Genomic DNA, 21,488 nt, shown 5'->3' on the forward strand with positions numbered 1-21,488 from the left:
TTTCCCAAGGATTAGAATTGGAGATGGTCGGGTCAACGGAGAATTCCCGAATGGACTCATTTCTTGTATGCTAGATTTTTATGTTTACATAATTTTTCTTTGTAAATGTTTATATTTGTTGTAATTCCTGGTTCAAAATCATGGGATTGTAAAAAAATGGAGAGGCAAACTCGGCTTAAAGGAGAAGGGCCCGCTCTCAAAAAAAAAAAAGCAAAATAAAGAGATGTCAAGAGCTCTAAAAAAGGAAAAGAAATCTCTTCTCGAAAAAAAAAAGAAAAAGAAAATGAGAGTCGGGAGTAAGAAAAGCAAAGATCGATCTCATATGAAAATTTCAAGCATAGGAAAAGCAAAGTGCCTACCAAAGTAAGGCCAATGCACATTCATTTGTAAAGTACTTCTGAATTTTGAATGTACATTTTTGCATGTTAAGTTGGAAATTCCATGTACATGTTTGCATTGTGTCTCTTGCAAATCCTGCGGACATTTGTTGTAAAGAAGACTCCCAAGAAATTAGTGCATTTTGTAGAAAACTACCATCCCTTATTCAATGATGGTATTCTTTAAGACATTTCAAGACCAAGATCGGTGACTAGTGGCGATGATCAAACGTCAGCCCCTTCTCATTTATTTTGAGCCAACAGCTTTTCTTCCTGCCCCATCCTAGCCTACGTTATAACCCTCCAAATCTCTTCGATTAGGACACTTGAGTTAACGTAGAGTTAAATGATTTTAGCATCACTCAGAAGTTCGAGCAAGATTATTTCCTCATTTTTGGGATTCTTGACTTGTAAACGGAGGATGATGAAGAAATTCTAGACCTTGCTCAATTAGAGTCCCCTTTGTAAACCTTTGACCTAGCCCTCATTCGATCCTAATCAAAACCTCGATCGGCTCGGTCGTATCAATTGCGGATTACTTGGATCCTTATCGAATGCGATGATGTAAAGATTGGTGATTTCTCTTGAATCCGAGACGGATAAATAGCTTTTTCGAGTGAGAAAGCCCTTTCGATAAGTCCTCCCATTCCTCACGCCGAGGTTTCGTAATGTGAGAACCTCCTGACAAAATTGGTATGAGCTTGGATGGTTATGCATGAACCATAGTATGAGTGATTGCATTATACTCATTGTTGAATATGTTTGTGTGTGTTACCTCGACATTCTATGATAGGTAATACATTCCCGATGTTCGTTCCCTCCCAGGCCTAAATTCATCCAGGATTATTGAATGAGCAAGTTTTTGGAATGCCTACCGTCGATCGGCAACTGTTTCGTTCCTTGATTAATCGTTTGGAGAACCGGTAGTTTTCGAACCCCTTTTCAAATTAACAACTCTTCTGATAGTTGTTATGTTATGGCATATGCCCTTTGTACTTGTCGATTCCATTGATGGTGCTCCTATCAAATATTGTTCATTCGGCAATATGCCCTTTGTACTTATCGATTTCTTGGTGGTACTCCTCTCAAATATTGTTCAAATCGGGCAATATGCCTCTCGTGTCGTAAACATATGCGCGATCTTGACATCTTATCTAACGACGTAGCTCTTTGGTTTCAATCTCGATCGTGAAGACATATGGCGATCTTGACATCTTGTCAAATCTAACGACGTAGCTCTTTGATTTCGGTCTCGATCACGACGTATGCCGGTGATCTTGACCTTTAGTCGGCTCATAATGACTAGCTCTTATGATTTTCGGCCTTTATCAAATCATGAAGACATAAGCACCCTGGTTTTGATCCAAACCAAATCATAATGGCGTAGCTCTTTGTTTTGATTCCTCTTTGTCGATCTGAAGACATATGCTGCGATTTCAACATTTAATCAACTCCAACGACGTGCTCTTGTGAACTTGATTTCACTCTTTCGACTCAACGCGTAACTCTTGTGTCTCAAACGCACACATATCTTGTTGTCTTGCATTAGGGAAGTTCGATACGGATAGGCCAAATACCTTAAAATCCTTGCATCCAAGAAGCTTGGAAATTAAGAGAACCATTAGCTTACAGAAATTTGGTAAAGTATTCTTGTATGCGATCCATTGGTTTCTCTAACATGAAAAAGAAATTATGACATATGTTATTTACGGTCTTGCATATCATGCATCACTTCATTACATAAAAATGGGATTAAAACTCCCACAAAAGTTCATCCATAATTTGTTTCAAAATTTGGGTTATTTGTCTTTGGCGGAACCTCTCGAGCCTCCACTCAAAGGGGGCATGAGCCTAAATTTTGACTAATCTATTTTTTGCATAAAAATTAGAACTAATTTTAGTTCTAAATAAAAATCATCTCACATATTTATTTTTAGCGTACATTGCATTGGCATATAATTGGGCAGCGAACACTTAATTTAGCATGCGTCTAGACTAGGCACGGGATGAAAAATACAGGAAGATTTGAAACTTTAGGGCTGTTTGCAATACTTAAAATTTCGGGACTGCATTGCAAATACTTGGAACTTCGGGCTGATTGCAAATACCAAAGAAGATGAAAAGGGAAGATGAAGAAGGGAAGATGATGAAGGGAAGGTGATGAAGGGAAGATGAAAATGGAAGGTGAAGAATGAAGATGAAGAAGGGAAGATGAAATGGAAGGTAAGAAATGAAGATGAAGAAGGGAAGATGAAAATGGAAGGTGAAGAAATGAAGATGAGAATGAAGGGTGGAAATTTGGCTTTAAAAGGAGGGAGTGAGAGAATTGAGAGAGTTTTGAGTGGAAGGAATTGAGAGAATTTGTGGAAATTCTTTAGAGAGGAAAAAGGGTTCTTGGAAAATCGTAGGAAAATTTGAGAGTGGAAAGGTTTTAGTCGAGCATATCTTCGACGAGTCGCACGTCTTGCCTTCGCCATCCCACGCCGCTTGCCTTTTTACGTAGCACGTTCTTCCAACTCCGAGATCTTGAAGGAAGCCATACGTGTCTGGTAGATTTTGTGGAATAGAAGGTAACCTTTCCATCTCGATCTACAAAATGTAATCGTTTGGTGTGAACATTTGTTTGTTTATTTTAGACATGTCACGTGTCCCAAAATTTAGCATTATTACATGTTAATTTATTTTTGTAAATACTGTGATTGGCTGCGTTTTTTTCTTTCTAAATCATCCATGGTGTATATCGTACAAGTTCAATGTTTTCATCCCCATAAAAAGAAGAAAAACCAAAATTGCATCTTTGAATTTCAAGTAAAATCCATCAAATTGCCAAATCAAATATTTTTCTGAAAATGGTACCGAAAGGGCGTTAGAGTATCTAGCGTACCAATCCCCATTCAAATCTCGGTTGGAAATAAGATGTTTTCCGCTATTTTATTTAGGTTTCTAATCAACCTCAAAATGATTATGGCGACTCCAATTCAAACACGTTGCATGTTATTATTTGACCTTAAGTTGCGATTTGGTATGGACTTGGGGAATCCAGTTGGTTAGTTAATTAATTAACCTGATAATCCATTAGCCAAAATTAACTTGTTTTTTTTAGTGCAGTTATTATGCTCTCATGTCCTACTTCCTTCGAGCGTTTCACTTTGTTTGGGAACTTCTTATGAAAAAGATAGGTCCTCTGCTTCAAGGCGGTCGAGTTCCTTCGATGCCAACGATATTCCCATTTCGCAATCGTGCCCTCTGGACACCGCCACCGCAACCTTCACTCCCAATGCGATATCGGATGTCAAAGTCTTTCCGTTTCATTGATTTAGTCTTCATGTGCAATTCCCCCATCAAAATTCCTTACCAGCGAAGATATCTCCATTTTTCTTAAATGTATCCGATCGCGCATGCTCTTTGTTAACATCGGAATACGAAGCGAGGTGTAAGAACTAAATGAAAAATAAGTATTATAAATGTCACGATGCACGTGTGAATTATATTAAAGAAATCTTACATCGGAGAAATGATTATGGTGGACCACGTAAAATTCAAAGTTCATCGAGAAGCACAATTTCGGATGAACAAGATCTAAATTTTTCTGGTGGACCACATAAAATTCTCCGGTCTCACTCAAAAGTTAACTTCCAATTATTAAAACAAAAATTTCTTCTATGTTTCTGGAATTGATTGTTATTGCTTCGAGTACAGCTTGTTGTTGAGTAATTGAAATTCCTTCTAATCATCCACTAATCCATTAATAACCCCATTCTAAATATTTCGTTCAAAGTCACAAATGACTACTGAGTTCTGAGAAATTGCTAGGAACTGCAACAAAAAAGAGAACAGTCAGAAACAGCTTCCCACATAAAAGACTATCTGTCAAGTATGCCGAGAAAACATCGATGCGCCAATTAGATTTTGTCGGATCTGTGCAAGTGAGATTGCTTGGAAGGGCTCGATTGTTGAAATCTTTCGAGCCGAAAAAGCTTCAGTTACTTGTTTCATCGTCGGTCGTGACTTTGGGTCAGCACTTAAGCAAGCAAGCGCCAGAGAAATCGCTTGAACAATGTTTCTCGCGACAGAACTCTTTCTGGGAAAGGGCATGCGCGGGTCTAACATGTCGAGTAACATGATACCTTCTCCTTCTGAGCTTGATAGTCCCGACATGATCTCCCCTGGATGCTTGCCCATCAGTGTTTCCATCGCCACGACTCCGAAGCTGTATGTGTCGGATTTCTCGCTAACCATCAAACTGTAAGCGAGCTCTGCGAAAAAGAAAGAGAATCATAAAGTTGTACAGTCATATCTTAGAGTTAGAACCTGGACATCAGAGATGATTTTGAAACTAGTTATCAATCAACGTGTTCTGCTTCGAAATTGCTGCATATTAGTCTAATAAGGCCAACTAAACAAGTTCTGGAATGCACAAGGGGGCTTCAAGGATGTTGATTACCCCTTATTTTTCCATTAGAATCAACTGAAGATTGCTCACCTGGTGCTATGTATCCATATGTACCAGCAATATTGCCAGTGAGATTGGATGAAGAGTCAGGATCTAGGAGCCTCGCTGTGCCGAAATCAGACACGAAAGCCTGCATTTCATTGTTGAGTAATACGTTGTTGCTGGATACGTCTCGATGAACGATAGGCTGAGCACAATCATGGTGCAAGTAAGACAAGGCGTGTGCCACATCCCGGATGACATTCACTCTCTTGGGCCAATCTAGTTCCATTGCTTCGATGTCGTTCCTCAATGTGCAAAATAGACTCCCCCTCTCCATGTATTCATAAATCAAGAACATGCATCGCCGGTGCAAGCAGAAACCATAGAGCCTAATTATGCTCTGGTGTCGCACTTCCGTCAAGTGCTTCACTTCGTTTCTAAAGCTCCTGTCGAAAGACGGGTCCTCTGCTTCGAAACGATGAAGTTTCTTCAAGGCCACAATCTTGCCACTGGGCAATTCTGCTCTGTAGACGCTGCCGTAACCACCGGTTCCGATGCAATACTTGATGTCGAAGTCTTCTGTTGCTTCGACTATATCTTCATATGCGATCTTGCCATCGTAATTCCATATGGACATGAAATCTCCATCTTTTTCTGCTGTCTCCTTTGTGTCATCGCTCTTCGTTCCACGTCTTAAGAGGAAGCAACAACCAATGACCGTAAAGACCATTGGCAATATAGCCAAAACAAGTACAACCATAGTCCGATCAGTTCTTGAAGGAGGACGACCCTGCGCAATCTCCTTCACATGGTATAGGCCTTCGTTGCCAAGAAACGCATCACCTGAATAAGCAGTGAGAAGGAGATTCGAAATCGGGCCTGCGAACAGATTGTACGATAAGTTGACGGATTTTAAGTGCAACTGCAGGATAAGGGATTCAGGGATTGCGCCAGAAATAGAATTGTTGTGGAGATCGAGATAAAGCAACAAGGTCAAACGACCAAACTCAACGGGAATTTGTCCGCTGAAATTGTTCAAGCTCAAATTTAGATGAGTGAGAGTCTCTAAGTTTCCTATGACTGACAGGAACCGATCCGCTGAAATTGTTCAAGCTCAAATCCAGGTGACTGAGACTCTTTATTTTTCCGATTTCTGACGGAACCGATCCAGTCAATAATTTGTTCCCTCGCAAGTCGAGGTATGCCAAGCTCCTCAGGTTGCCTATGGACGAAGGGATTGTACCATCCAGCTCATTGTCCACTAGAATCAACTGGACCAGCCCCTTTAGAGTACTGAGCTCCGGAGGGATCTGACCGCGGATTAGATTACCCTGAAGGTTGAGTCTTTCGAGCATCGTTAGGTTCCCTAGACAGGGAGGCAACCCGCCAAGGAGGGAATTGAAGGACAAGTCGAGGTTGGCGAGCCTCGAGAGCGCGCATATCTAGAGGGGTATTCCACCTGTCAGCTCATTGTGCCCGAGAATCAAATGGACCAGCCCCTTTAAAGTACTCATCTCCGGAGGGATCTGACCGCGGATTAGATTACCCTGAAGGTTGAGTATTTCGAGCATCGTTAGGTTCCCTAGACAGGAAGGCAACTCGCCAGAGAGAGAATTGAAGGACAAGTCGAGGCGGGCGAGCCTCAAAAGCCCACATATTTGGAGGGGTATTCCACCGGTGAGCCCATTGGAAGGAAGTAACAGGGATTCAAGGTTTGGGAGGAGGGAGAAATCCATGCTGCCGAATTTGGGTCCTAACGGACCGAAAGCAACCCCCAGGCCGATTTCTCCGACAGTGCCGTTGGCGTAGCACGCAACATTGGGCCACATGCAAGGAGGCAAGCTACCGTTGCCGGTCTTATAGTCGGGCCACCACCCGCTGCGAAGAAGGGCACTCGCTTCCGATGTTGGAGAACAAGCAGAGTTAGAAAGAGCTGAAGTAGCCCACATGATTAGCAGTATGGCTATTGGGTACGAGACGGAGGAACCCATGAACTTGGTTTTTGATTCTTGAGTACGAGTAGATCTTTGCCTATCTTTCTTCTGAGCAATGATAGACATTTATCTGGTCGATGGAGAGAACAGAACTGCATGGACGCAAGTCAAGAGCATAGAGTATGCGACCGAGCATTGCCGTCCTAACACTGATGGTCGCCCAAGGCAAATCTTACTCAGAAATGTCCATTTGGAGACCGCACGGAAGTAGCTAGTGAGCTTTCATTAGATTTACTTAGAAATATTCATTTGCATGGTCAACGCAAAGTAAGCTATAATCTAAATAGCGAGGGGCACGCTATTCAAGTAGTCTGTTATATCCTAAAAGATAGTCGCGACCCACCTTCTGCCTACACTTTATGAAGAGCGGAATCCACATTTGAGAACACGACTTACACACACTATGCAATTTCTATTTGTGATTGACGAGAAATTTGTTTCACGACAAAATAGACGAACATCGCGCAAGTATCGCTCTTGAGAATAATCCTCCCGATAATGTGTGCACCGCAACTACTAATATATAGCAAGAACGACAGAGAAGTGTGAAACCAACGGAGAGTGAAAAGAGAGGAGTATTAATAATTAAACCGAATTCATAAATGTCCTACATGCATGTATCCTCGTGTTTCTACGTCTAGTTAAATGTTTTGTTAATTCGAGGAATTTGTCTCATCGAAATATTGGACATATTTATGAGCCATTTTAAGAGTGAGAGTAACACAGTGTTGGTCGTGTAACAAGCTTATCCAGAGACAAGTCTCGTCATCATTTCATTAAAGGCGAAATGAGAAAAATAGGAAAAACATATTCATCTCCTTCTTTTCCTTGAGTTGTGAGTATTTTCACCTTCAAATTATCTTATTAATGTGAACAAAGTGCCCCTGGGCAATACAATATATATTTTCCCATCTCCACAAGAAACTAGAATTGCAAGCGGGCAGTCGGAGTGAGAATTAACAAGTTTTGCTTTAGGCCTTCATGATTATTGGAAGTCATCCACATCTGCGGAACTCGCAAATTTGCGCAAACTAGCATTTTTCTTATCCCCAGAGAAGGATTTCTTTTATTGTAGAGTCTCGTTCAAGCCAGTCGCCTACGAGAAAACGGGAAACGTCGTCGTGTCTCTCTTCCATGTTTCATAGTCCGGCCGGGCCAAATTTTCCCGTTTCGCCTTGGCCGGTGGATGCCTTATCACCTCCGACCATGGACGAAATTGCCGCCGCCACAATCGACCGGAAACTGGGGTCAGACGTGAGCACCTTGGTCAGGGTCTCCGTCAGGGACTGTTGAGAATAAATTTGTTGGTCCTTGTCCACGGCGGTGCTGGGATTCATCTGCCCTCGCTGGGGCTGCTTCTCCAGGCCGATGGGCCCAGCTTGGGCCCTGACATAACCAGGCAACAACATGGGACGGCCACTCCCGTAATCGTGGCCCAATAAAGATGCCGGCCCAAGGTTGGACTTGGACTTGAAGTGGCCCATGGTCGAAGTGGATGATGGCGCATCATGAGCGAGGTCTAGAGTGATTGTCGGGTTCAAAGCCGAGGAAGGCTGGAGCAAGATGGGCCTGCTTCTTGAATAACTGTCGTACGGTCTGAAGCTTAGGGCTGCGTGGAATGTGGAACCAGAGAGTCTGGATTGATCAGAGGTCGAGGTTGAAGAGGAAGACAAGAGCATGGAAGCAGCGGCCGAGGTGGTGGAAGCCATGGCTCTGGCTGAAATGGGAACTGGGTGGTTGTGAGTGCCCTCATAGGTGGTGGTCAATATGGACATGTCTTCAGGACATCTTTGGACCTGAAAAATGAAATTGACAAGAATGATCAAGCAAAATTGAGTTTAACTGGAGAAAGAGAGTTCTTTTTTAGCTAGACTAATTTTCGCGGATGCAAGAAGATCGCCGTGTCCAGTGTCCCAAATCCATTAATAAAGGCCCATCCACAACGTGGCAAGTGTAACCCTCGTAACTATAATTGAGAGATGCGATGATTTGAACACGAGAACTTAGCGCATCCATAGCAAGGGCTTAACACCTTATAATCCTTTGGAGATTGAATGAGCAATCAAGTATGCTCTCAGTTCGATAGTGCAATAGATTCTTGAATTGGATTACATCAATATAATTAATGGCAAATGCTTTGATGTTAGCCGTCTTTGACCCAAGCTTGTCATAGTGCTTCAATGTACAAAACCCAATCTATCCGGAAACTATGATCTATTTAACGCAAAGCATCGTAAGTTACAAAGTTTATTGCCAAAGAGCATTTCACGACAGTTTGGTTGGTTCACAATATAGTTGGACATGTTTACGACAGACTCGTAGCTCAAGAACATTAATATTGGTTGAACATGGATTGTACCTGTTTTCTGACGGGGCATGCCGGGGCAACTGTACAACGGTAATATGCTCGGGGACAGGGGTTCCCTTTGGAGATCTTTTGTCCATATTTTCTCCATTGACATCCATCGTTCATCTGCGCAAATATTGTACACAGGCACACACCACTAAACTATCAGTGGAAAGTTTGCTACTGCGACGTACAGTGGCAAATGCCTTTGAGTTCAACAAGAGGTGATGCACATGAAAAAAAAAGGAGTGCTAACCGTCGCTGTGTCACATCTGGCCCTCACACAAACCCTAGCTCTCTTCACTTGCTCTTGCTGTGGAACCTCGTTATCTTCACCATCGCAAGTCGTCTTCCGAGTCTTACTTGACAGACAAGTTTCTCTCCCTCCTTCTTCATCCGGAGCTTCCGATTCCAACTGGATCTTGCGACGATGATCTAGGGCTAGCTTTGACGGGAATTCACTCTTCAAGTCCAACCCGAGAGTGAGGCTGGTCTTGATGTCTTGTGTAGGATCGTCGGACTCGCTCGTTTCCTTCTTGTCATGCGTACGTTGGCTGCTTCCGAGGCAAAGAGACACGAGCTGAGGTTCTTCGGCCTCTTCATTGGAAGAGTTTGAGGAGGATATTTCTTGAGCCTCCTGTTGGAGAATGTCGAAGAAGCGCATTTGAAGGGGATGTGGCAGATCCTTCTCAACAAGCTTCAGCATCTCTTTTATCTGGTGCTATAGCCCCTCTGTCCCTCTCTCCAATGGGGCCTTCTTCTTATAACTCGGGGAAACCCTAGCAAGCTAGCGAAGCAGCTTGGTTTACAAGTTGACTTTAAACCCCATTTGTCCAAATGAGAAGCTGAACTCAGCAAATGCTTATCTGTATCACACATCACCTTACGCAGGAAGCGGAGACAATGTCAAACGACCCCGCTCTCGCCCTCCTCCTTCATTTTAATACCATTTTTTCGCCGCGAGAATTTAGTACAACGCGAAGAAAACAGGACATGTTCGACTTCAAAGCCTCGCCGTTTAAGACAGAGATGAACTTTAGAGAGAGAGAGAGAGAGAGAGAGAGTTGAAAGCAGCTACATGAGTCGTGATTATATGATAATAAGAAGATTGCCATTGAAGGTTTCTTCTGTATTGAATTGCGTTGCACATGCAGAGGAGACGTCACATGGGAGCAGAAGGTCAAACTGGGGCTTGAGTAGGTGACCCAGTAGTCCCGGTGGACGGTGGGCGTTCGGTTTCGAGAATATTATAAAGTTTGAAAGGAAGCAGCCGATGTTGCATCGTCAAGTTTTCCGGTCAATACGCTGGTTGTACGCGAGGGTTGAAACCCGAAGCCAACCGCTGTCCCTCTCATTGACCTGATTTTGGTTTTTGCATTTTGGTCCTTTCTCAAGAAGACAAATTGATCAGATCTCCCCTCTTGTGGGCGCCCATAAAAGGTCAGTGATTTTGTGTAGCCAGGAGATGTCAAAGGATTTTCGATATATAACCACAACTGAATAGAGCATACAAGCGAGAAAGAGAAAATCGAAACATAAAGTTTACTCCGATTCACCCTTAAACTATGGTTACATCTAGTAGAGCATTCTCCTATAATTAGAATCTCACATTTCTCTGTTACGCTACTCAATTACGTGAGAAAAGGAGAATAGTTATTTATGAGCCCAAGCCCAAACTACCAATAAAATAGTGAATCAAATTATAAAAATCCCTAGTGTCCGGATGGCTTTGCCCCATTGAGACCTTTGCCCGCTTACCGAGAAGCCCTTGTTGATAGGAAGTATGAACCACACCCTAACAAGAGGGTCATTGGACTCTTTTGACCGAATTACTTCATTTATGCAAGGGTTACTCTTTGCACTCGAGAAATTACTTTCTGTATCGATCAAAATGCTAACATGCGATGATTAGATATTACAAGGAGCGGCGCGATATGATTTTGAATCAGAGATTCTATCAACTCCCACACACAAGATGGAAACCATTACAATGCGTATCAAATGGTTTTAAGAAGTTCACTAACGAGTTTTCGGTTGGAAAAGTAAATTATCATCTGAGCTTGTGCTTTTCTAGATTTCCAGTTGGTCTAAATAATTACCCCATACTATTTGGTGTCACTCGCATTATTAGCGCGTAGCCCCCCTTATTTTTCTACAAGAGTCGTTGATTAGTACCATTCAAACTTTGAAACTGCGATCCGCTATTTTTCGGGAGAAGATGAGATCATTCTGAGAGGGCCAACATGCCCCGCGACCATGGCTGCTCCCTCTCTTACAAAGGTGTCGACATTGATGTCGGCCGAAGCTTCTGAGCAATTCAACCCACATTTTCCGAAGACTTGGAGCCAAATTGCTCTTACCAAACTTGGTCATCGTTATTAATAAAGTTCCACAAACTTCACCTCATGACAACAACGACGTTGTTTAATGGTTCTTCCCGGAGGATTTGAAAGCTCAAAGCCCAGTTGGAATAATTCTACTTGACAGCTGAAGTAACATCATAGTCACCACATTGGGTCTCTCCTAATCCTTTCTTAATCAATAATCATAAAATTAATGAGGCCAGAGTCATGCTCTTGCGGTGACGAATTCGTCAAGGCCGACCAAAGATAGTTAAAAGGCGACACTCGCCAACGAAGCCCCGCCACCACTAAAATAATGGGGTTAGGAATTTTAAACTTCTTCGCTTGATTGAAGTTCAATCGGTTTTCTAATGGATTCGGTACGAGAAGAAGCGATGAAGAAATTATGACTTTTTATTTTAGCACAAATTTTGCAATTTTAAAAAAAAAATCCCTTTTTTCCATTTTTGTTTTCTTTTCTTTCCCTTTGGGCCGTGCGTCGCAGTCCTCACTAGACACAGGCCAAGGCGCCTCGCCAAGGCCACAAAGAGGTTGCGAGCCGAGGAAAAGAAAGGGAAGAAAGGAGAAAAAGTTTAAAAATGATAAATAATATGAATGACGTCCACGTCAACGATTTCACAAGATGGTGTGACGCTTTAAGCCAATCTTGTGTAAAAGGAACATATGGAACTCGATTATGTAACAAGAACAAATGGAACTCGATTATGCGGTACGAAGTACAGAAGTCTAAAAGTAGTTTACATCTGGATGGTAAAGGGATAAAGAGGCATCCATGTTAAAATCTCTGCATAGAAAAGAAAATTGAGTATGATGTGATGTGACGACATGCGCGCCTTCAATAAGGTCTTCCAAGAAATACGTCTGTTCTCTTGTATTCTTCCATTTGTTTCGAGACAAGCCTTTCCAATTGATAACAAAGGACGAACTCTTGATTTTCACGGTCGAGAGACCTGTAATCCATGAGATCACCCAACATTTGATCTCGTATCTGCAGAGAGAACAAATTTTTGCAGTCTTGACATTCTCTCCTCAAGACAAATCCATGCTTTCCTCTCTGCTCTGCAGGCAGAAGGCCGACTCTCTTCGGTTCTCTTGTGTTTCTATGTACAACATGCTGTGTAACCAGAAGAAAAGGAGGAGAAGCAGCACCAAGTGCCTCATTCATATACACCCAAGAAGAGAGAAAGAACTTCATAGAAAAAGAAAACAAAAGTCTGAACTGCTATCTAAAATGGAAAGCATTCACAGAGAACAAGCAATGTGATTGCGAGATTTCTTTCCAAAGATCATCAATTCTCCACGAACATTGGGCCTCTGTACTTCGCACCCTCCACGGCCAATTCCTCGGGTTTTTCCCTCTCTTCGAGCCATGCATACTTTCCTCTCTCCTCTTCTGGCACCACAACCCCAGCAACTGTGTTTGCGGAAATAAAATGTTGAGCGCAGTCGAAGGCCAAACAACAAAATGAAAGCAGCAGGATGAAGAGCAAGCTTCTAGTTTTAGAACTTAGTATTGACACGAACCTGGGAATTTGGCGAATGGGTAGTCATGGTAGTAAGTGCAGTGTCGACCGTCAGGGTCGGAGTATGGCGGACCCAGGACGTCAAGAACCGCACAGGCCATTACTGCCGTGAAGCGATGCATGTTGCCTCCTTCTGATGGGTAAAGTATGGACGTATCGCAGGGTGCAGTGACGTTGGAATCGACTTTGACATTTGCTAGACGTACTCCAGGAGGCACGGCTGCATTTGGAAAGAAACAAAGACGCCAAGACATTTTAAGTAACCTGTTCCAATGCAGGCTATACACCCTACGGTGAATTGCAGTATTCAGTTCTTAAGGACAGCTTCTCGGTAAACCGAGTTACTAGTAATGGTCGGGAGAACATCTGCGATTTTTAGACATCATGTCAAAATATTGGTCCAGGATGCCCCTGCCAAAGATTTAAGCTTCCCGACGCAACTCATTCAAATCAACTTGGTAATAACATTCACAAGTATTGTATCAATTAATTATAATATACATCAGATTTCGTCCATACGTAGGCCAAATATTTGCTCAAATTTAACATCCTGTAACAGAGACAAATCTAACAATGTATTATTTGCCAGAAAGCGGGATGTCAGAGAAAACGCAGAAAGTCGTAGATCATATAATCAATGTCTGCAAATGAATACTAGTATTTGAAACAGTTTGGACAAAATCAGCTTGCTCTATAAAACTAGGAAAGAAGCATACTGTGTGATGAATTCGCTGCAGATGTATTTGTGTCATGAACCACCCAGTCATACGACTTAATGTGCATGGTCCCGAAAAGAAGCTTGCTGAAAACCGTCATTCCAGGGTGGTCGTGTAGAGAAATGACACCCGAAGGTGGCAAACAAAAGATTCCCATCTGTAAGATCCAAGAAATACCACTATTGGTCAGCACAACAGGATTCCCAATTTTTTGTTTCATGAACCATTGATTTCAATGCCCAGAAGGAAAACAGAAAGAGAAAGAGCTGTCAGATACCGAAAATTTATCACATTCCCAGAGATGCAGGTACGTAATCGTTGGGTATTTCTGAGTCACAGGTGTCCGGAAATATGGCATATCAGGAGTCAGACCAAGATCTCCAGGTCTAATACCATCTGCAAAAATCAGCACATGATTAATAACTGAAAAGGCTGGTGGCATCATCATTTTAGAATCAGTGTCCATGTTATTTCAAGTCATACCACCGTATCAACTGCACTTTCAGCAGAAACACCATTGATGCTACTAAAAAGTGCGTCAACAACAAGCATCCCACAAATTGCAAAGGGAAAGACAATGCCCTATGCCTAAAAAGTAATCTAATCAATCCAATCACAAAAACTTCATCTCCTACTCCAGTGCTTCCCACTTTGCAGAAAAATACTTTACATTAGTCTCATGTAACACAAAAAACAGAATGCATGTATTTCCTTTGGCACAGGAAGGAAATGCACCACCCAGCAGGTGATTCAATAGCAATTTTTGTCGACATCAGGAACTTCTCCCATGGAAAGACAAACATGATGCAATGCATTTCCTTTTCTGGACTAGCAAAAGCAAATCAAGTTCAGAGTAATAAAAATAAGTTTCTGCATGGCCTCTCATTTTGAGACATCATGGCTTTGCAATCAACCAGAAAAAGAATCCCTAGAAACGTGGGACCAGATATACGGTGGTAAAATATTAGTTTAAGACGATATTCTCTGAGATTTGTGACCGTACTTTCGACCGAACCACCATTTGGTGGTCACACCTCTCTCGCCTGTTATTAATTTATTTCTATTTTTTGGCCAAACCTCCTGTTTATAGCTTACCTCACATCCCAGCTAACCTCAAACAAAATATCAAACTTGCCAACAGCTCGATAACAATTGAGTAAACTGAACCTGATTTAATATGGCCAAAAAGAATGAACTTGATTTAAGACTAGGTATTCAATTACTAAAGAACTTGACTGCTTAAGGCTTCAAACGACAAGCCATGTCGATCATGTTGAGACTATGAAGGGAAACTAAGGAACCCCTTTCTTGACCTAAACAACACAAAAGATGCCATTTATGGATGACCTAAACAAGTTCCTGCTTCCTCAGGCAGAGCTCCAGGTTGAGGAGTTACTCGGAATGATGCCAAGATATCAGTATCTTTGGTTTCATGGTCAAGAGTACAACAAGTCAATTTATAATCTTGAACACCAGCTTTGATCCAACACTTGTTTTAGTCTCTATTTGTGGTGACATAAGACATTCCCAACAACTCATGAATTAAGAATTCTCACAACAAGGCCTATTCAACAGAAATTCAGACTTAATAAAAGCATTCTGTGACAGTACTGTCAAGCTTTTCAATATAGTAATGGAATTGTTTTATGAAATGATATAAGAGCCAGAACAAATGCAGACATCATCAAATGCACAATCAAGTTTGCCACCAATCAGCAAACCGAAAGTAACCCAACCCATTCCAAGAACACAGTCAGAGATCTTCAGTCTAACGCACTTGTAGACAGCAAGGTAACCTACACGAACATTACATTTCTTTATCTCAATCAGAATACACGGCGCAAAACCAATCTGTCTCTATTTTTAAACAACTCAAGGGCACTATCCAATGATCCTCCATCATTACAAAAGATCACCACAAAACCTTCATACAGCTTTATCGGCACAAAGTAAAATCGTCTATTACACGCACAGGAACATACCTAAAACCGCCCTTAGCCGCTGTATATCTTGAGCAGACGGTATTTTATTGGTTCCGCTTTCCGCAAAAACTTCCTTACAAGTATCGAACAGCCTCTGTATCGGCAACATCTTTTTCTGGCGTCGACGTTCCTTTCTCGATTTGCTATTCGTCTTCACACTATCGTCTCTCGACAACTCGCGACGCTCCCTACCTTTTCTATCGGCCACCGCAGTCGTAACCCCCATCAACACCTCAAAACCTCCCTAGCAAATTCCAATGCCACCACCTCAAATCCCCCCAAAAGAAAGAAATCTATTGAACCCACAAAACACTCAAGCACCAAAATGCGCAAGAAACTGCGCCGGGTTCCGCTCACTTCTACCGACCAACGAGCTAAAGAAATGTTTCCTATCCGACCTGTACCACAAAAGATCGTACCTTTATCCGAAACAGCAATCTGGGTATAGCCAAAAAGGCGAAAAGATCCCGCCTTCAATACGGGAGGACGACCAACAAGAAGGCAGGGGAAACAGAGGACGGTTAACTGGCGCAATGGTCCTCAATCGGTTAGTTACGGGAATTCCTAAAAACCAAGGACGGATGCGCGAAATCCTGCATCATTTGTCGGGGGCGGGCGACGATAAAAGGAGTGGAGATCATACCAGGACCACGATCGTGATCGCCGCCGTCGTACGTAATCCCCATATAAAGGCAAGAAACGGCTAAGGTTAGATGGAGGAACACGGGGGAGAGGTTTGGTTTTGTTGGAAGAGGGAAAACCAGGGGCCGCCATGTTTTGGCATTCCAATGGGCTGCTTCCCAAACAGCGGGTTTTTCCGGTGTCAAGTCTCTTCTCTCTCTACCAAATTCATTTTTTTTATTATTTTTTGGTCGAATCTACCAATTTCATTTAACTCGTTACTTTTTCTTTTAGTTTTGCAACTTATGGTTACTGACTTTTATTTACTATAAAGTTTATGAAATCTTTGTCATATAAAAATTACATTTCATGAGCTAAACTGTTGCGTCGGAACTCTAAAATGTAAAATTCGGAGGTATTCCCCGAGATAAAGGGAAGAAAAATATCCTCTCAACCTAAATGGCGATGGTGAAAAAAGTAGATTCCACGTCATATTCGAATGGTTATCGTCTGGATAGAGTTGTATAGTAGCGCCCCGCGCCTGGGATAAATCATCGGAGCTTCGACTCTCGCGTCGTCGACCCGTGCTTCAACTGAGTATTTTTGAACCGTTACTTTTTCTTTTAGTTTTGCAACTTATTGTTGCTGGTTTTTATTTACTAGAAAGTTTATGAAATCTTTTTCATATAAAAAGAATGCATTTCATGGGCTTTTATTTTCTGGTTAATTCTTTTTGTCCCCTAAGAAAATGTCGACACGGAGTAAAAAGTAAGTGACATGTGATTTTACGTAAAAACACGTGTATATAGATAGAGATATTTTCAAAAAGCACGATGTGTCGATAGTTACGAATTAATCAATTGCTTAAAGAAATATCGGGTCTAAGGGAGATAAAATAAGGAAATTAAACGGGGTGAGGATATTGTGCTTATTATTATATTTATGCGAGATCAGTTGTGTGCCAATGGGGATTCAACCCTGGTTTATGGGAATAATATAATCGTGGAGTGCATTGGGGACCTCTCCTTGTCCACGGAGCCGAGAATCTTGTGCACTTTGGGCATTTATTGATCTTATTACTATTCTTAATCGGGGGACATGAGGAAAAAAAAACAATACTTCAAATGTATGGAGACAAGAAAAGTCCTAGGGCAGGGAGCTTGTAAGTATTGCCATGTAGCTTGTAAGTATTGTCATATTTAATGACTCATTATCATTCCGAATAATCGATTCTCTCCGAAATGAACTAAGCTGAATATGAAATTAATCTTCATCGATTTAAAAATGTATGAAGATTTTCCATTACTCCGCTGTCGCAAATTCTTTTAAATTTAGGTTTTAAACGGGGAGGAATTTTAAAAAAAAAAAAAATTAGAGGATGAAACGAAAGCTGCGAAAGTCATTTTTTCTTTTTCTTTTTTTCCTATTTCCTTTATTCGAGAACATATGCAATGTTTGATTTGGTCCACAACAAATTAAGTTAAACTAATATCATGAAAAACCACAAACCGGTACACTTGTGATAAATTTACCCCAAACTAATTTCTTGACCACTAAAAGCCCCAAAATAATGCATATATGCCACGTGTCATCTAATTCGGCAATTTGACGTTTAATGAAAATAAACATAGGGTAAATTTGTCACATGTATACTAGTTTAGGATTTTGATGGTTAAAAATAAATTTGACCTAAATTTATTACAGGTGTACCGATTCGAAATTTTTTGTGATCGAAAAATTAATTTTTGGTAAATTTGTTAAAGGTGTACCAATTTAAGGTTTTTTGTGGTATTTACTCTTAACTTAATCACGACCTTGTTTATTTTATCACAAATGTATTAATTTCAATTTTTGGTGAACCCTTAAATTTCTCACAACCTTAATTATTCTACGGGTGACAATCTTGATTATTCTACGGTTGACAATCTTGATTATTCTACGGTCTTAAGCCTTATCTCCAATTTTTTGACTTTGAATGCTTTTGAAATGGTACTTGTTTTTTCATTCTCTGATGCCTTCATCTTTCCATTCTCCTTTTCCGGCGGCATTTCACCCTTTATGCGCAGCATAGATTCTCGTCCTCCTATTTAGGAGATTCTTGAGCCATCGTGCCCTAATTTGGAACTCCTAGAACACTTACGATTTTTGGGGAAGCACAAAACGATTAAAAAATTAAACACAGCCAAATTAAACTAATTAAAGACCCAGGGGCTATCAATTAGCCCAAGACTCCCCCTCGGGGATTTTGAGGGACAAGAGACATGCGCTTAGTCTCGTCCTCCCAACTTTAAGACACGTTCCACATAATAAAAAATCCGAAACCTTATCAACTAGCCCAAGACTCCCACCCTCGACGATGTGGGACAAGAGACATGCGCTTAATCTAGCCCCGTGCACATCCAAGCTAGAGGCGTAGCCTCCCCTGCTATCCCTCCTCCTACGCCCGCCACCAGGATTTGGGTCGTCAAATATAGGCCCTAAGGTTAATTTGCAAGGGAGACGCTACGACAACAATATTAATTTAATTTCGATCGATCGAAAGTTATGAACGTTTCGTTGACGCTTTGCAATTCATAAACTTGAATATGAAAAAGAAAAATAAATGTACTAAAGATCTTTAAGATTATGTTACCAAATACCAGAATTTTGACACAAGGGCGTTTTGGAGCCCAAAGCTGGAACAACCAAACGCACCAACATTTAGCTTTTGAAGCCGAGGTTGGTTCACTTCACCCGTCCAGTCGGTGCAACCTCCCTCTTTCTCTTTGTATGGATGTAGAGGTAGCAAAATGGATTTAGAACATATATTTAACCCATACTTGATGGTTGTGGGTTGAAAATGGGTTGACTTAAGTACTTAAATGGGTCATAAATGAGTTACTTAAAAATTTAATGAGTCCTAAATAAATTTCAAATGGATCATAAATGGATTAACTAAAACAACTATCTTGAGGGATCATAAATAGGTTTTGTGAATGTTTTAACGAAATTCAATTTTTTATTATTTTATTATTTCAATATTTTTATTTTAATATTGATTTTTTCCGTTTCCTCTTTTTTCTTCCTATTTTCTTTTTCCTCGTGACTTGGCCGGCGAGCCTCGAACTCGCCGGAATCGACCGTGTCCGTGGTTGGTTGTCGAGCTTTCGGCCGTTATCGAGGCCCGACGATCACCGGAGAAAATAGGAAAAAGGAAAAGAAATAATTTAAAAAATGGAAAGGACGAGAAAATTTTAATTTTTTTTAGAGATTATAAAAATCACCTATAATGTTTTAGGTATACATTTTCTTTTCATAAATTTGTAAGAAATGAATTTTCCTAAACATGATTAAATATTGAAGTGTTTGAACAATATGAGTTGGCTCGGGTATTGATCGGGTATTGGTCGTTAAATTTGTACTATATGCAAATGGTCAAGACATATTAAATGAGTCAATATGGGCCGACTCATATTCGACTCGGCCCAAATCCGATTCACCCGTTTGACACCTCTATATGGAGGTGACAAGGATGGATGGTTGTAACGTTGTGGAGTTGCTCTCTTTGTGCAGAAGCAGCAGCAGAAACAGCTAGGGTGAGTAAAAAGGGTTGGACAAGATCGAATCGACTATTTTTTTAATTTTAACTTTATTTCTTAAAAATATTTAAAGAACTTGTTTAAACTCTTAATTATCATGGGTACTTCTACGCATTTATTATAAAAATATATGTTTCAAACACATATAACTGGTTCCACTAGGTCGCTCGAGAACCGGACTTTGGGCACCTCCGGCCTGGTCTCCGATTCCCTATTCCGGGATGGGACTAAAATGGATCGAGAACCAATCATCCTAGGAACAACTGCTCTTCTCTCTCTCTTCTCAAAGCATGTCTGAAAATATTCGGAGACATATAGACCATCTCACGTGATGTAATATTCGGAGACATATGGACCATCTCACGTGATGTTCGCTCTTGAATATGGGAAATATGTCTAGTCTCCTTAGGTGGGGACCCTAACGTTTTGGAAGATAGAGACTGGGACGACTTCAAGTCTAAGTTACCAAACCATGGTTATGAAATTTGCCTTCTTGTTTTTTGTTTTCCCTGTATTGCTCTTCACTTTTCTCGATTGCTACTCGACGTTGACTAATTTATCCGGCATCAGCTAAGTTTGGGGGACTCATATTCCACATTTGATCTTGTGATTTCTCAATTTAAAACCGTAGGAGCAGGAACCAAAAAATGGTCATTCAACATCTTCAAGTTTTCACTCGAAAATTATCAATAGATTAATTTAATGGAATTACAATACTTTGGCGAATCACAATCTCGTTTATTTCATCTTTCGCGCTATTACATCCTTTGAAAACCAATCGCGTTATTAGCCGATGCAAATTATTGACTCAGGGATTCGAAATTTAAATGAATGATTGATCCCAAAATTGAAAAGGTAAATTGCTAACATGATGCATCAATAAACCACGCAACACGGTAAAGAACGGATTTATTCTAGAAGAAAAGTAAGATGGTAAAGGAGAAAAGCTCAGAGAACCTTGCTATCCGGGCCACAACACAAAAGTCTTCTAAGTTGGCTTATCTCTATAGTTACGGAAAGCTTTCCAAGGAAAGTAATCAGAGTCATCTTCCTTCGATCCGAAGTTCGCCGCAATCAAAAGTTTAATGGGATGAGATCATCAAAATCGAGTGTGTTTGGGCATAGATCGTCATCCCCCATATGTGGGCGATGGCACTACCGAACCCAATCCGACGTCCAAACGGGCTGATGGACCCGAGAGGAGCGCCACTCGTTTGTATAGGCCTAGTGGAAGGATTCCGGACATTGGGCTTACCCCCACTCGGCCGAATCATTAGTCCGACCCGAACCATTTATATATAGCAAATTGAGAGGTTTTTTTTTTAAAAAAAGGAATATTTTAAAAATAGCACGAACTTTAGGAATGATGATTGCTGAGATTTTTTTGTTTATAAAATATATCTTTAACTCGAGCCTCAAATGGAATCTTGCTAATTTGGAACTATTAATTGACGTGACAATTTTACGCCATGGAAAAATGCCATGTGATTTCGAGGGTTTGAGCCTATTCATCATTTCTTAGCACGGAATGGAGAATTTTTTTTTTTTTAAC

General features: G+C 41.1%; 3 protein-coding genes and 1 long non-coding RNA gene across 4 annotated transcripts; 1 reads left to right on the top strand and 3 right to left on the bottom strand.

Annotated features, from left to right (window-relative positions):
* Positions 1-4,222: 4,222 nt before the first annotated feature.
* On the bottom strand, positions 4,223-6,872 carry LOC115733211 (MDIS1-interacting receptor like kinase 2-like). The gene is made up of 4 exons (XM_048273054.1): positions 6,272-6,872; positions 6,056-6,178; positions 4,861-5,910; positions 4,223-4,633 (listed from the first exon to the last, which is right to left on the bottom strand). The coding sequence occupies exons 1-4, from the start codon at positions 6,870-6,872 to the stop codon at positions 4,248-4,250; spliced, it is 2,160 nt and encodes a 719-aa protein (XP_048129011.1). The 3' UTR covers positions 4,223-4,247.
* A 983-nt stretch (positions 6,873-7,855) lies between these two features.
* Positions 7,856-10,128, bottom strand: LOC115727482 (probable WRKY transcription factor 72). The gene is made up of 3 exons (XM_030657697.2): positions 9,410-10,128; positions 9,166-9,279; positions 7,856-8,602 (listed from the first exon to the last, which is right to left on the bottom strand). The coding sequence occupies exons 1-3, from the start codon at positions 9,857-9,859 to the stop codon at positions 7,946-7,948; spliced, it is 1,221 nt and encodes a 406-aa protein (XP_030513557.1). The 5' UTR covers positions 9,860-10,128; the 3' UTR covers positions 7,856-7,945.
* Positions 10,129-12,459: 2,331 nt separating this feature from the next.
* LOC115727483 (plant cysteine oxidase 2-like) lies at positions 12,460-16,558 on the bottom strand. Its single transcript, XM_048272744.1, has 8 exons — positions 16,310-16,558; positions 16,005-16,135; positions 15,738-15,969; positions 14,033-14,151; positions 13,756-13,912; positions 13,041-13,259; positions 12,721-12,930; positions 12,460-12,673 (listed from the first exon to the last, which is right to left on the bottom strand). Exons 1-7 carry the CDS (start codon positions 16,509-16,511, stop codon positions 12,806-12,808), a joined length of 1,185 nt encoding a protein of 394 aa, XP_048128701.1. The 5' UTR covers positions 16,512-16,558; the 3' UTR covers positions 12,460-12,673; positions 12,721-12,805.
* Positions 13,266-13,828, top strand: LOC125312885. The gene is made up of 2 exons (XR_007196955.1): positions 13,266-13,518; positions 13,563-13,828. It is a non-coding gene; the product is annotated as an uncharacterized LOC125312885 (long non-coding RNA).
* Positions 16,559-21,488: the final 4,930 nt, after the last annotated feature.

The sequence above is a fragment of the Rhodamnia argentea genome, chromosome 11 (genome assembly GCF_020921035.1).
Source record: "Rhodamnia argentea isolate NSW1041297 chromosome 11, ASM2092103v1, whole genome shotgun sequence".
NCBI lineage: Eukaryota > Viridiplantae > Streptophyta > Magnoliopsida > Myrtales > Myrtaceae > Rhodamnia > Rhodamnia argentea.